General features: G+C 32.2%; 1 protein-coding gene across 3 annotated transcripts in view; it reads left to right on the top strand.

The window, feature by feature from the left end:
• The window catches only part of WDR72 (WD repeat domain 72), a 275,177-nt gene that overhangs the window by 155,021 nt on the left and 102,853 nt on the right, over positions 1-17,303 (top strand). For all 3 annotated transcript variants that reach the window (XM_074294549.1, XM_074294547.1, XM_074294548.1), the window contains one exon: positions 11,187-11,998. In XM_074294549.1, coding sequence (XP_074150650.1) covers positions 11,187-11,998 — 812 coding nt within the window. The remainder of the gene's footprint in view (positions 1-11,186; positions 11,999-17,303) is intronic.

Raw genomic sequence — 17,303 nt, 5'->3', positions numbered from 1 at the left:
AATTGAAAAACAATAACTGGCCAATATATTGTTTCCATCTCTGGCATCTTTGGAGTTACATAACTAGTAGAGTAAGACAAGCCAACAAGCATAAGTACTAAGCATAGTTGCTTTGCCAAGGTACTGTGCTAAGTGCTGGGGTCAGCAACAGCAGCCTTTGGAGTTCTTGTTCATGTCCTTCCACAGAAAGTATCTATGCAAAGAGAACTTTCTCTCTTGGACTTAAAAGAACCCAATTGATACCAATACTGTACTTAAGGAGGCTGTAGCAATGATCATTCATTCAGGCAGACCTGAATAAAATATCATCTTGGATACTTTCTACTGCATTACTATCTCTCTGAACCACTGTTTCCTTATTGGTAAAATTTTTATTTTACATTTTTATTTACATTTTAATACTGTGTCTCACAGGGTTGTTGTGAAAGATCAAATGAAACAACATACACAAAGCCCTCCACAAACCTATTAGATTGGTAACCATTATTATTATCAGTCTATTGTTCACTAAAAAAAAACTTAAAAAAAAAAAAAGAAAAACTGTCATGTATAATTATATAACAAACATCTAAATAAGGTCTGTCCTTTTTTTTGATCAGCCATGTTGGAGACTTACCACACTCAGCAGTATGGAACTGCCATTGCTCAAACACATTTGGAATAAGATATTTTGAAAAGACCCTATGCATTCCTTTCAATTTGTTACAATTCAATAAACATTTATTAAGTTCTCATTGTGAAGAAGGTATAATGCTGAGCACCATGCATTCCTTTGAAATGTCTTCAGTATGGGCAGATCCTTGGGGAGTGTATTTAGTTTTTGGAAATAGCCAGAAGTCTGCAAGACAAGTTAGTGATAAAGCTGAGCAATACCAGTTAATATAAAATGAAGGTATAGAAGTTGGTTTTTTTGAGTATTCTAAGCTAAATCAAAATAAGATACTCCAAAAAAGATTTTTGAGCAATCTTACTGTCTTTAGAATTTGCCCATAACTTCCCAAGTTATTTACTTTGAAAGCATTTTTTTGAAGGCAGATATTTTGATATATTTAGTTCAAAGCTTTTCTTATTTCTGCATATGAAAGCCTGTTTTTAATTGTTCGTTTATTTTTGACTGAATCTGAGATTTCATTCTTGTTATTTTTAATAGATTTTAATAGAATAATAGATTATTTTTCATATATAAAATGGCATGGCATTGTTGCATGATCCTTTCTTTATTTCCAAAACAAGTTTTAATAATATATTTTGGTTTTTTATATCATCATAATTTACCATATTCCCTTCTCCTTCTCCCAGATATCCAACTTCATATAACAAATTATATTTTTAAAAGGGGGAAAACAGCATAACTATTCAAGATATTGAAAATATTTTAAAATGTTTTCAATCTATTACACTAGTGAACCTCCCACTTCTTCAAAGGGGTAAGATAGGAGTATCTTGTCATATCATCTTTGGAGCCATAACATAAAGTTCAGGCATAGGGAGTAGCTCTTGAAAATGCTTAGATTAGGAAATGATATGTCATCTTTTAGGATAGCAAAGAAGCCAGTGTCATAATTGTAGATTATGTGGAAAGAAGTAAGGAGTAAAATTATAAAGGTAAGAGGGGTCAGGTTATAAGTGCTTCAAAAGTCCAATAGAGGATCTCTGTTAGATCCTGGTGTTAGTAGAGAACCAGTAGAATTTATTGAATGGGCAACTTCAAGGGAACATTGTCCATCTATACTTTAGGAAGATCAGTTTGATAGTGAAGTAGAAGATCCACTGGAGTATTCCAAGACTTGAGGCTGGGAGAACAATCAAAGAGCTATTTCAGTAATCGGGTTGATAAGGGCCGACCCCAGAGTTTGGCAGTGTTAGAAGAAAGAAGAAAGTATATTAAAGGTGTTACAAAGGTAAAAATGACAGGACTTGGCAACGGATTTAGATATGGGAGATGGGGATGGGATTCGGAAGAATTAAATGAAAACAGGTAGGGTTGAGAAGATGATGGTGCCCTTGACAGTAATCAAGAAATTCAGAAAAGATAATCCCCCAAAGCTCAGTTGTGGACATGTTTAGTTCAAAATGTTTGTAATGGCTAATAGGTAGTCATCTAATATATTAGCTATTCCTTTCAGATTAATGTTATCTACAAAAATATTTTTTATTCCTTCACTGACCAAAATACTGAATCTCAGAAAACTAAATACTCTGATTATATTAAGTTTAAAAGTTTTTGTACAAACAAAACTAATGCAAACAAGGATCAGAAGGGAAGCAATAACTTGGAAAAACATTTTTACATTTAGGGGTTCTGATAAAGGCCTCATTTCTAAAATATATAGAGAATTGATTCAAATTTATAAGAATTCAAGCCATTCTCCAATTGATAAATAGTCAAAAGATATGAACAGACAATTTTCAGATGAAGAAATTAAAACCATTTCTAGTCATATGAAAAGATGCTCTAAATCACTATTGATCAGAAGACTGCAAATTAAAACAACTCTGAGATACCACTACACACCTCTCAGATTGATTAAGATGACAGGAAAAGACAATGATGAATGTTGGAGGGGATGTGAGAAAATGGCCCCTCCAACAACTAATACATTGTTGGTAGAAATGTAAACAAATCCAGCCATTCTGGAGAGCAATTTGGAACTAGGCTTAAAAAGTTATCAAACTGTACATACCCTTTGACCCATCAGTGTTTCTATTGGCACTAATATACCAAAGAGATCTTAAGGAAGGAAAGGGACACACGTGTAAAAATGTTTGTAGTAACCCTTTTCATAGTGCAAGAGATTGGAAACTGAGTAGATGCCATCAGTTGGAGAATGGCTGAATAAGTTATGGTATATGAATGTTATGGAATGTTATTATCTATAAGAAACAATCAGGAGGATGATTTTAGAGAATCCTGGAGAGACTTACTGATGCTAAGTGAAATAAGCAGAACCAGGATCTTATTGTACATCAATATTATATGATGATCAATTCTGATGAACATGACTCTTTCCAACAATGAGGTGACTGATAACAGTTCCAATGATCTTGGCAAAAAGCCATCTACACCAAGAGAGAGGTCTGTGGGAACTGAATGTGTATCACAACATAGCATTCTCACTTTTTTTGTTGTTTTCTTGTATTTTGTTTTCTTCCTCATTTATTTTTCTTTTTGATTTGATTTTTCTTATGCAGCAAGAGAATTGTATAAATGTGTTTCTCATTAGATTTAACATATATTTTAACATGTATAATGTATATTAGATTGCTTGCCATCTAGTGGAGGGGGTGGGGGGAAGGAGGGGAAATTTTGGAACACAAGGCTATGCAAGGGTCAATGTTGAAATATTATCCATGCATATATTTTGAAAATTAGTTTTGAATCATTCCATAAGAAACTTCCTAATTGGAGGCAGGTAGGTGGCGCAGTGGATAGAGCACCAGCCTTGAATTCAGGAGGACCCTAGTTCAAATCTGGTCTCAGACACTTAACACTTCCTAGCTGTGTGACCCTGGGCAAGTCACTTAACCCCAGCCTCAGGGAAAAAACAAAACAAACAAACAAAAAAAAAAAAAACCACTTCCTAATTAAAGACTAGTTTTTGGATCTGTTCATTCAAACATTTTTGAATATTTCTAAATATTTAAATCCTTTTCTATCTTGTCTATCAGAATGACATAGTGATTTTTAAAAAATATTTAGCTTAAGTTCCTGTATACTATAGCTATAATATTTTCCTGAATTTTAAGCCAATAATCTTGTCAGAAAAAGAAATGAGTTTAGTTTGGCATGGTTTTTCTTAAAGGAAACATTTTGGTTTTGTATTTATGTTTTTCCTTTCTAATTGCTAGCAAGTGAAAATTCTCATATGTTCTTAAATATTTGTTCCAGAATTTTGGTACTGATTGAAGTCAAATTCAGAGGTATATCCTTCTAAATTTCTATCCTTGTCCCTTTTTTTGAAAATGAAGAAAACATTGAACTGTCTTTAGTCCTATGATATCTCTCTCATTGTCATGACCCTTTAGTAGCCACTGATTGTTCAGAAATCAGATGGTAACTGATAGATATATTTCATTATAAACATGATTGTTTTTCAGATAAATGAGACTAGAACATTGAATATGGTCCCTTCCAAACTGAACATCGTATGATTTTATAATTCAGTCTTCAGTCAATCATCTTTTATATTACCATTTACCCTGGACATGGGGGATATTCCTTCTTTGATTTTGATACTGTTCTGGACAATAAAACACCTCCAATTATTTTTGTTATTATTGTTGTTCTTTTGTATCTAGGCTTCTATGCTCATCATTATAGATGATATACATACATATATATGTGTATATATATGTATATCATCTATAATGTATATCATCATATATATATATATATATATATGTATACACATATGATACATATAGACTTCTAGGACCAGGTTACTAGGTTACTACTTTGTAGTCATCATCCACGATCCATGACATGCCATACCTTTCATCTTTTATCTTTTCTATTTTTCTTTATATTCTTTCTTTCTTTCTTTTTCTTTTTTCTTTTTTTTTTTTGGCAAGGCAGTATGGGTTAAATGATTTGTTCAGATCCTCACAGCTAGTAAGTATTGAGTATCTGAGGCAGGATTTGAATTCATGTTCTTCTGATTCCAGGTTCTATCCACCACACCACATAGCTTCCTCATTTCCTATCCTAAGAAATAAACAAATAAAATACCTAAATTGCTTATGTCCCATATAATTCTCTTTAAACTATTCCTACTTATTTTTTCTCATTCGAACAACTCATCCTTAGCATTTTATTCTTGATAGGTTCCCATTTCCTTGACCAGTTTCCCCTATCAAATTTTCAGGCCTACTAGATCCTGTTTATAATTTTTAAAATTTAAATAAAATCTGTTTTTTTTTATTATCTCTATATTTCTTTACTTTGAAATGGAGTAAAATATTTTCTCAAATATTCTCATTATTTCTATATAAGTCACTATATTCTTTATTTGTTACAGTCAGGTTCAAAATAACAACTCCTACTGTTGTTTGCTCCGTCTTTTGAAAGATGGAATTTTTAAGATGAGTTACAGGTTTATCAGTTGTTCTGACCTTAGAAAAGAGAGCTTTAGCACAATGCATAATTTCTCTATAATTGAAATCCCACATCAGTATTATATCATGTGTTCATCCCACATGTGTGATTTGTTTCCTAATCTCCTTGTCTTCTCTGTATCTCTATCTAGGTCAGAGTTTCTTAAGCTGAGGTCATGAACTTATTTTTAAAATCTTTTGATAACTATATTTTAATATAATTTATTTCCTGTATATTATTTTATGAATTCAAAATCATTTTGAAATTTTTATTTAAAATCTGACTTCATCTGATTGTTAACAGAGCTCATAACAAAAAAGATTAAGAATCCCTGGTACAGATGATTTTTCCATTCCAATTTTGATTCAACAAAAACATATTAACATCCTATGTTGCATAAGGCTTAAAAGAGAAAATAACTTCTGACTTTAGATTTTACCCTTTTTCATAATACTTGTTTATCACTTTCTATTGTTCCCTACTTCTGTGTTCTCTACCAGATTTCCTCTCACTAGTCCATGAATATATCTTGTTATACTGCTTAAGGTTGGGGGCTATCAAAATGTTGCTCCTCTGTTTCTTCGAGTAAGTTTGTAGTTTCATTGTGGCCCCCATTAGATTGTAGGCTTCTGGAAAGAAGGAGTGGTTTTTGTTTGTTTGTTGTTTGTTATAAATTTTTATGTTTACTCAATACCTCATGCCTGGTACCTAGAGGCACTTAATAAATGTTAGTTGATTAACTGTACCATCCTACCAAATCATGGTTTTGGGTTTTTTTTCCCCATAAGGGTAACTTCTTCCCCATTATTGTTCACATTCCCTCAGTTTAATAGTTGATGTTCATGGTCCAAAAATATCATCATTTCTAGCTTGTCCATTCCAACTTTGTGGACACCCACTCTCAGACCACAGATATTTATGTAAGCTCAAACGCATAAACTTTTAATACAGAACTAATGACATAATGGAGAGAGCACAGTATTTGGAATCAGAGGAACTTATTGCAAACATCAGGCATGTTGTTATTTTGTTTCTATTCCACTACTATACCCCTAAGTAAATCATTGAACTTTTTTAGCCTTCAGTTTCCTTCTTTAAAATAAAGTGACTGTACTAAGTTCTGAGTTCCTTTCCAGTTTTAAATATATGATATCTAACTTGGTAAATATGCAAAGGTAGATTTATTCTTCCTTCTGTGTCTTATATTCAATTTTCAGTAGATCAGATTTGGAAAATCCCAGTCTCCATTTAGGTGTATTTTATGGCCACACATCTGCCATTTCTATAATTAAATCCATGGTTGACCTAGACTCCAAATTCCATTCTCAAGCCATATGTCATAGCCAGTTATTTAGTTTTCATATCTATCATTGTTTTCTGAACTTCTCATTTTTTTGTATTTTAATAGAATTTTATTCATTTAGTTTGTATTTTATGTACAACTTCTATGTATTCATCTTACATCTTTTACCTTCTTGCCTCTCAGTAAGACATCCCATATAACCAATTTTTTAAAAAAAAGCAACAAAAGAGAAAAAAAAAGCATTTGTTCAAATTGTTCAATTCATCAAAACAGGTTGATATTATATTCAGTGTTAAATATCTGTGTAACACCTAGCTCTGTAAGCGTGTTCTTTAAAATTTTGCAGTATCCATTTCTGATTGTTTTTATTCTTCACTAGTGTACACAATCATTGTGTTTATTATTTTCATGACTGATAATTTTACTTTGTGACAGTTCATATAATCTTTCTATGCTTCTCTATATTTATCATGTTAGGTCCTTACTTTTTTTTTTCTTTTTTTTTTTTTTTTTTTTTAAGCATTTGAGGTTAAGTCACGTGTCCAGGATTATACAGCTAGTAAGTGTCTGAGACTGGACTTAAATTTCTGCTCTCCTGACTCCAGAACTGTTGTTCTATTCACTGCACTATCTAGCTGCACCTAAGTGTTTACTTTCAATCAATGTCAAATTGATTACTTAAAAAAACAAAATACATACTGCTTGTGTTTCTAATATGTTCATTTTTGGGGTTAAACTGGAACCAGACTGTGGCGATCCTTAAATGTTAAAGGAATTTGTAGTAGGTAATAAGAAACCAGGGAAAGGTTTTGATCATTTAGGGGACATGGTGAGACTGATATAGCTAGATGAATTATCAAGCAATTTCATTCACGCAAGTGTGAGCCCATTAAGGACTGAAGTAGATGATAACAGCAGGAATAGATAGATGAAAGTCACAAAGGAGGACTTGATTCTTGCAGTGGTTGGTACTGGAGAAAGAAGAGTCAGAGATAATTTTGGAGCTTGAGTCCAGAAGAAATAATATATGGGAAAAAAATACTACTTTTGACATAAATTCAGGGAGAAACTAATGTTGATATGAAGATTATATATTTAATTGTATATATTTTGAGAGTCAGTTTATAATAGATCGCTTAAGTTAAAGACAACTATCTGCATAAAATAATATACACACAAATTAGAAGAAATATAAGCTCAGAGGTATGACACTAATATTTTCATTTGAAAAAAAAATCACTAAGATCATTCAAATGAGACAATTTATAAAACATACTTTTAAAGTACAACTATATAAATGCCAACTGTTATTATCATTTATTAGAGTGGTGACTTTCTTGCATAGTAGTACATGAATACATATCAAGCTGCTAGTTGATTACTTTAGTAAGTAGACATTGAGCCAATTAGACCTATGCTTTATCAAACCAAGTTGGTGGTGAGTGAAGAATAGATTAGAGTGGGAAAAGACTTCACATAGAAAAACCAATCAGAAGGTTATTCCATTAGTTCATATGAGAAATTATGAAAGCCTGAACTGCAGTGATGATTATAGAGAAAAAAGGGGTATATAAGATAGTATAATTGTAGAAATAACAAAATTTGGCAACAGTTTGGATGTGTAGGATAAGTGAGTGAGGACACAGTGATGTCACTAAACTGAATCTGAATAACTGGAAGAATTTTGTGAAATATCTTAGCTTCTAATAGTGAAGTTTAGAAAAGGTAAAGATTTTGAGAATAAAATAATTGGTTCCATTTAGGACATGTTGAATTTGAAGTGGTTAGGAGTCAACCAGTTTGAGGTATGCATAAGGTCATGTGGGATTGTATCTCAGGAGAGGGACTAGTGATGCAGAGATACGCACACACACAAGTATGGATGTATGTGACTGTAGCTGAGAAGGATTAAGATTATATGCATATATAAATATACATGTACATATGATTTTACAAATCATCTGCATAAAAGTGATCATTGAACTTGGAGGAACTGAAGCAAAAAGTAAGGGTAAAAGAGAATAGGGCCCAAGAAGAACCTTGCAGAGCACACATATTTTGTGTGCTAACCAGCATAGGATAGGGAAGAGGAGCAGAAATATATGTAACAAGAGAATAAGACATGAGCAAAATCATGAGAATCTAGAGAGTGATCAATAATGTCAAATTCTGCAAAAGTTAATCAAATTGGGAATCAAAAGAAGCTCTTAGATTTGGCATTTAATGCCAAAATATATACCAAGTGCTAAAATATAAACTTTTAAAAAAATTTTTTTTTTTCCTGAGGCTGGGGTTAAGTGACTTGCCCAGGGCCACACAGCTAGGAAGTGTTAAGTGTCTGAGATCACATCTGAATTTGGGTCCTCCTGTATTCAGGGCTGGTGCTCTATCCACTGAGCCACCTAGCTTCCCCCAACATAAACTTTAAAAAGAATGGCTTCAGTTAAATGGTAACTAGAAGTCAAATTGCTGAGCTTCTAGGCAGGGAAGAACATAGAGGCATCTATTATAGTGTAAATGGATTTCTTTTTTTTTTCTTCCCCTAAGGCAATTGGGGTTAAGTGACTTGCCCAGGGTCACACAACCAGGAAATATTAAGTGATTTGAACTCAGGTCCTCTTGACTTCAGGGCTGTGTTCTATTCACTACACCAATTAGCTGCTCCTAGAGGGATTTCTTAACAGAGTTATAAACAGAAGGAGAGAGGATCATAGCTACTGGACATACCAGCCATGGTATAGTCATAAATACATTTGTAGATAGCAGGGAAGGACCAGTTGATTCTAGAGGGACTGAAAATATTAGTTGGACCATCTTAAGGAAAAGATGGTAAGGGACAAGATTAAAGATACATATAGGATCTTTGGAAAAATGAAGAGCCATTTTTTCATTCTGGTACAGAAGTCATATAGGAGGAGATGGTAGGAAATTTTCTAAGTAATTTGATTTCATGAAAAATGGATAACCATTAATCTTAACAAATGACTTCTGTTTATTCAGAGGAGTATGAAGAATATATGTCTACCCTTAATATAGAGGATAGGGAAATATATAGCTGTGGGAGAGTTGAAAAGATGCATAAAATTTGGAACAACAATCATGGAGAGTAAAACAATCAATTAGAGAAATTTAGATGGATTGCCTTGCTTCATTTGGGTCATAGTGAGACTAAGTTATATAAATTTTTACTGAATCTAATAAGTTTTTTATACTGAACCTAATAAGGTTTTTAGATTTCTTCCAGCTCTGTTTAGCAGTAATTGAAAAGGAACAAAGAAGACTCATGGTTGTAGTTCTAAATAGTTCATGTTTATCAAGGCATTTTTAGGAATGGGACAGTGAAGTAATGGACTCCATCAGATCTTGATTGGATGATGGAGATTCTGATGGGTGGGGGTGATGTTTAGATGTTTAAGATGTTAAAATAATCAAAGCCAGTTAGTACACTATGAATCCTTTCTGAAACAATTATGGTGATATGGGAGCAAGAGTTGCCCAAGAGGCACAAATGTAGGATTCTAAAACATTTCTTTAAAAGAAAAGGCATGTTGATGAGATCATAGGACCACTGATATTTTTTATTATTTTATTACTAGGTTCAACATGCTATGAAGTACTGCAGAGATAAATATGAATAATAATAGTTACTCCCTTCACAAACTTTGTAATTTAACAACCTCAGTAGACAATTCAATTTACTTAAGGCTTGCTCAATATACAACATTAAAATAATAATAATAATAATAATAATAATAAAATAGTAATGCTATGTACCAAGAATATAAGCTATCAACACCTCTATTTCTTTCTTGCTTGCATTCTTTTCTGTATTTTTTCTCCTCATTTGACTTATACAAGTTAAAAAAAAAAAACTGTTCTCAGTAGCTAAGCAAAGGAATTTCTAGATAAAAGAACATGCATGTGTGAAAGGCAATATAGCTTAATGAAAAAAATACTAGATTTGAAAGCAAGAAACCTAGATTTGAAGCTTTCATAGCTTTATGATAATGGACAAATTATTTAACTAACATCCAGGCTGCAGTTTCAAGGGTAAAATGGACACAATGGTACCTGATTTTGTTATTCAGTCATTTCAGTGATCTCTGATTTACCATTTCCTCACACTAGTAGTGAGTGTCTGATGTCAGATTTGAACTCAGAAAAATGAGGTCTTCTTTGTTTCACATCCAGACTCCAGCCATTGTGCCATCAAGCTACTTTAATATTACCTGCAGTAATGACCAAACTTATGTCTGTAAGTGTTGAATAAGATCACATGTGTGAAGAGTGTGGCAAACCTTAAAATGCCATACAGATTTCTCGTGAAAGAGGGGAAAGAATTGAGCATATTTGAACATATCTGCCTGCTACATAAGTAGTATTAACGTAAGAACATAAAGAGGATGGATCTCATGGATCTCAGTGGCATCTAGTCCAGCTTCTTTGTTTTTCATAAGGAAACTTGCCTTTTTAAAAAAGAATTTTCTGAATGAAGCATTTTCATACTCTAGCATTGTAGTCTTCCTGGAATAAAAGGAAACTTGTTTATTCAATTGAACCATAGACTTTCTTAGATATATAGGAATCTTATGGATTATTTCTTAGATACATAGGAATCTTATTTTGCCAATGAGGAAGTGTATTTTACCAGTTAATTGACTTGTCCAGGGTTATACAAATCTAATTTTTTTTGTGGTTATTTCACAGAGCATTTTACTGATTTATCAGTTCTTTTTTTTTTTTAAACAATTTTATAACTCATCCATATATTTCTTTTTCCCTTGTTAGCTCCCAGTTACGCCATCTTTCTCAAGTCCATTTAATGTGTTACCAGTGAAGAGCAAATGGAGCAATACTGACTTTCACGTTCTTTTTTTTGACCTGGAAAATCTTGTGGAACTTCTTCTCTCTACTCAATTCAACAACTTTAGCACCTCCCATTCATGGCATGGCAGTGACATTCTAAGAAGAGCAAGAAGCACTTTTGAAAAAAGGCCACTGACACTGAAAAGAAGTAAAACTTCTACCTCTTCTATTGCAGGGGAAGGGCAGATGAAGAATTTTCTTGAGAACCAGAGCCAGGGAGATAACCCAGACAAGTCCTTTGATGAAAATGAAGGCATCAGACGACATAAAAAAATGAAAAGTTCAAAAAAAGCTCAATTTATATCCCCAAGAAAAGTCGATATCAACCTCATGATAGACACAGCTAAACTTCTCTTGTCATGCCTCTTACCATGGGGTGTGGATAAAGAATTAGATAATCTATGCATTCAGCATCTAAATATTTTAAGACTTCAATATCCAGTTTCTTTAGGATTAGCATCCAATGAAGATCATTTTTCTTTGATGTTACCTGGTTGGAACTTTTGCAGTCCAGGAATGAAAGAAGGGTGTTCAGTAGTCAACTTGTTTTCCAGAAAAGTGATAGACTTGTCGAATAAATACATTGCTACTCTTCCAAGACTACCAGAAGGTATAGGAGAGCTAGAAAGTAATTCTTCTCAAGGGTCAGACACTATAGTATATCTGTTAAGCAAACTGTTTTTAGTTAATAAGTTAGTTAACATGCCTTTAGAAATGACCTACCAAACTAACAGGTAAGAAGTATTTGTGATCTTTTTTTTCTTTTTAGAGGCGGGTGGGTTTGGTAGAGAGACGGGCATATTTACCCCCCAAAATCTTAGAAGTCTTTGAGTTCAGAACTCTTGTGATGAAACTGAACGTAGAAAGAATGAAGCATATAAGTTATATAAATGATAGAGGATAATTCCAGGTATAGCCAGCATTTAAAATTAATTCCTCTGATCCCTGTTCCAGTACCCTTTTCACTATACTGAATTACCTTCAGTGTATTTTTACTTTTACACACACACACACACACACACACACACACACACACACACACACAATTAACAGTTAAATTTTATAATTTATTTCCTATTTTGAATATGAAATACTGTTTTTCTGGTTATAAATTTTTCATGATTATAAAGGAAGTTAATTATGGGACTATTATCCTACTTACAAGCTAAATTCAAATCTTGAAAGGAAAAATTCTAAAAATTTAGATCTCACCAAGTTATATAATATTTTTAATCTGAAAGTAAAGAAAGTTTCTTTTTCAGCTATTGATTTCTAAAAACAATCAAATACCTCAATGCTTCTCTCTGAGATGTCATTCCTTGCAAAATTTTCTATATTTTTATATCTAATTGAGTTCTATAATGTTTTAATCATTGAGCTCTTAATGTTGCCTGGAATTTTGAAAGGTATTGTGAGAAATCTAAATGTATGGCTTGCTCCCAACCCTGAAATAACTTATAAACTCATTAGACATGTAAGACTTATACAAATAGATCAATTAAACTTAATGTAATTGGGAGACAACTACAAAATATGTGGTACATATAAATGTTGTAACAGGTCAGAATAGAAAAAGATCAATGGAATATTTGTGGAAACATCCTTGGAGGAAGTGGAAGTAATATTTGGAGAAGCATTGAATTGTGGAGATATTTTTGTGTCTGGTCATCTTCTTTAGAAAAAGTTTCAATAATCTATCTGAAAGCATTCTAGCCTCTGGTTATTTATTTCTTAGATGTCTCCATTATTTAAGGACTGATCATTTGCTTGATATACATTTGTACCTCTACTCTATTAAGAGTTCATCTTCAATAATCATTTTTTGTTCATTTTTCATCTATTTCTTAGTGATCTCATTTATAAAAATTCACATTGCTATCACTAAATTTTCTATAGTCAGTCATAGGTGCATTGAAAATTATGTTTTATGAAAAAAAAAGAATAATAGAAAAGTGCTCTTAGAATTATCTGTTGCCCACATGTCTGTAGTGGTGACAAAATGATGGCAAAAAGGACAAATGGAGTGAAGTATCTCACAACTATAAACTTTAACTTAGTTGTTAGAACTCTAAAGGTGAGCTACTTGTCTAATGACTAATGGGTGAATATACCATTGGAGAAATGAATCATATCACTGTTAATATTCTTATTAGAAATAAAAACAGAAGAAAGAAAAAATTATATTAAAGTGGAAAGATAGTCCAATATTTAAAGGTTGGAGTTATTATTGTATGCTTCAAAGCAACTAGAAAAAGCAACTTATTGCAGTGATTCTAATATGTATTTTCAAAAGAAATTTATTTAATGCATCATCATTAGTTCCATAGTGTGAGAACATCAAGAAATTCTCCAAAGGACTTAATACATTTCACATTAAATCATCAATATGTAAGTATACTGATGAAAATGTTGAGAAACATCAGAAAGCATGGAGCAGGAATAAGAAATGTGAAGAATCAAAAATTTATAGACTATATAGATGCCTCATGACTTTATGTAATGAACATTTTTTTTCAGAACTGGGTTAATAAACAATGAATGGGAATGGCATACAAAAGAAAAGATTATTTTTTTTAACATAAGAAAAGATGGCAATGTGAAAGTATTGCAGAATCGTCTATTTATAAATTGTCTTATTATCAACATATCATAACAAAGGTCAGATTATTGTAAAGTTAAAAAATATAATAATGATAAAAAGATGTAGCATACAATCGAAACAACTCAACCCTAACCTGTTTTAAAAAGTTACAATAAAAAATAAGGATGGATAATAAAAATGAGAAGGATGCCAATTATAATCTTAAATAAGTTTATTTAATGTAAATTAATTTCACAACAAAGAATCCAGAAGAGTCTAAAAAAAAGCATTTTAGTCAGCAAATGGTTTAACTTATTTGTCTATTAAAAAGCACTGTCTAAGAAAAAAACTAATTTAGAATTAACTAAACACAAAACACCTCTGTAAAATTTTATTTCAAAGGATAATAGAAAATTGTGAACAAAATGATTTCATAAAGCAGAGAAGATCATTGGAAAGTAAAAACCATTTAAAGAATGCTTGGTGAGAGAATCAGCTAATCAAAGACATCTCAAGTGCATTTGAATTGAGGAAGTAGATCAAAGGCAACAGACAGAAAAAAATATGGAAAAAAAACTAAGAATTTTTTTTTTTTTTTTTTTTTTTTTGCTGAAGGAAATTGGGAATTAACAGCTAGGAAGTGTTAAGTATCTGAGGTCAGATTTGATCTCAGGTCTTCCTGACTTTAGGGCTGGTGCTCTATCCACTGAGAATTTGTTTTTCAATATTATTTTCACCATCAGGGAAGGCAGAGACTTTTAATCTTTATTTCAACATTACAAATCTGGATGTGCTTATTATAGAATAGGTACAAATATTTGATTGAGGGAAAGATACCAAAGAAATGGGACATATCTTAGATCTTCTTAATGCTTAAAAAAAAAAAAAAGTGATTATATGTCTTGCACACATTCACACATTTATCAAGTGAATCCTTGATGAGACAGAACAGGCAGAATTGCAAAAGATATCTCACATGTATTTATTCATTTGAATGAAAGATATAGAACATACAATATCTCATAGTGCTTATTGCCTATTTATTATGAAAAAAAATTTAATTCCACAAAATGCTACTTTAAAGTCTCTCTTCCCTTCCCTTATAAGTTATCTCTCATCATACATAAAAATCATTCAAGATTCCTTTAAAAACATAACAGAAACAAACATTATTCAATGACCCTCTATTATAAATTTCAGGTAAAATGCATGACTAAGAGATATATGTTTGCTAATGTCGTAGAGGAAATCCGGCAGAAGTTTCTCCAGATGTTCTTGTTTTCAGGTGACATTGTGCCAGTCACATCAAAGACTTGAACATTCATACGAGCCTTGTAGGAAAGGCTCTCACTACTGAAAAGAGGCTATCCTGAATTTTTACACAGGCAAGACCAAGAGTAGAAAGCGTGACAAATGACTAATGCCTTGATTACAGCATTCAATCAATGCAACTCTTACATAATCATGTCTCTGGGTAACAGGTGATGGAAATGGGCACGGAATTGGGTCCTGAATTAAACTAAGGAAGGAAAGTAGATAGCAGTGCCCTTTTAAGGTCTTCCTACTTCTCTAGGAAACAAATGCCTATATTTTTAATGCTACTACTCCACTAATGTTGTTCTGCAACAACAAAACAAAGAGCATGATAGTCTTTAAAGAACTAAAAAAGCATATCCAACAGAAGACAATGGAGAGATTTATGGTAGGTATGAATAATCTGAAGCATTGTAAATGAAGGCTTTCAAAACAATAGGAATAAAAACATGTTATAAGATAAATGTGTAATATACACTGATAGCTGTTATTTGGCAAGGGGGAAGGATGGCAGGTGAACATTTAAAAGGCTTCCTATAATTCTCCATTTATAAGGAATATGAGGAAGGCATATTAGATGTCAGGTCAGTCTCCTTGGATGAACTTAGGAGAGGTCATGTAATGAGCTACATGGTACAGACATACATCACAGAATGGATTTGAGAACATCTAAATTTGTGAAACTTGATCATTTGAGTAACCCTTCATTGACAAAATTATTTGGTAATTTGTTTCATTCATCAAGCAAGCATTTATATTGCCAGGCAAAATGCTGTGCTTGGGAGATGCAAAGGGATAGGAATAGGAATTGTACCTTTAGTTTCATTGGCATAGGGAATTTTTAGATAAGAATGTTCCATTTCCTAAAGCAGTCAGGTACCTTCTCTGCAAATTGTAGTCTGAGAATTGCTTGTAGTAATTCTAGATTGTCATATATCCATTCTATGTCATTGGTGATACTTGAACACAGCAATTCCTGACTCCAAGTAGCTAAATAGTCTAGAGCCAGTTAAGTAGTGAAATTTGTAGGTTGTTGGTCTAGGAATGATACAGATTTAAGTACAAATACTGTCTCCAACATTTTTGAGCTGTATGACTCTGGGCAAGTTAACTTCCCTGAGCTTAAATTTCTTCAACTGTAGGAAGATAATAATATCTCCTTCATAGGATTATTGTAAAGATCAATTGAGATAACATATAACTACTATGTAAACTTTAAAGCAATAATACATCTCCACTAGTTATTATTTTTGAAAAATTACATTGCCTTTCAAAGATTAAAAAAACAAAATTATAATCCTTCTCCTCAAAAATATATACAAAGTAACTTCTGATCCATACATCTGAACCATATAAACTTCTGTTAAAATATTATTACATAGTTGTATTATTCTTCATAAGGCCTATTTTTAAAAAATAGCTAACAATTTGAGATGTTAAGGTGACATGCCTTTTCATCAGGTCAATAAATCTACTTTGGATGTGATGACAGGTTATTGATATAACACAAAGAATTATCATTCTTTAGAATTAATTTTATACTAAGAATGATAGGCATTTTTTCTATTTAACTATTGTGTTAAAAAACACTCTAGAACATAAATATAACTGATAAAACTTGCTTAGCAACTTTTTTATTTCATTTCTTTTTTTTGGCTTTTATATTATATTCATTTCTTAGTATGTTCTTTCCTTCTCCCCATCCGTACAGTAGTTCATCAAAACCAACCAAACCATTGACCATGTTGACAGTATATCTGACATTGACATTTGAAATTCCATACCTATAGTCCCTTCTCTCTTCAAAGAAAAAAGTCAAGGCAGACATTTAAAAACATTTAAATCCTAAAGGAAAGTGAGTTTAGCAATAGAAAAAGTATAACTATAGTGGTTTTAGCTATAATGAATCCAGCTTTAGGAAGGATAATATTTCTTAACAGAAATAAAAGTTTACAATTTTTAAAAAAATTTTTTCTTTTTAATGAAGTATTCGGGGTTAAGCGACTTGCCTAGGATCACACAGCTAGTAAGTTTCTGAGGCCAGATTGGAACTCAGATGCTGCTGACATCAAGGCTGGTGGTCTATCCACTTCATCATCAAGCTTCCCCAAAGTTTATCCTTTTAAACTTCATCTTCCCTTAAT

Source organism: Sminthopsis crassicaudata, chromosome 2 (assembly GCF_048593235.1).
Source record: "Sminthopsis crassicaudata isolate SCR6 chromosome 2, ASM4859323v1, whole genome shotgun sequence".
Taxonomy (NCBI): domain Eukaryota; kingdom Metazoa; phylum Chordata; class Mammalia; order Dasyuromorphia; family Dasyuridae; genus Sminthopsis; species Sminthopsis crassicaudata.
This window is presented reverse-complemented; position numbering and strand designations above follow the sequence as displayed.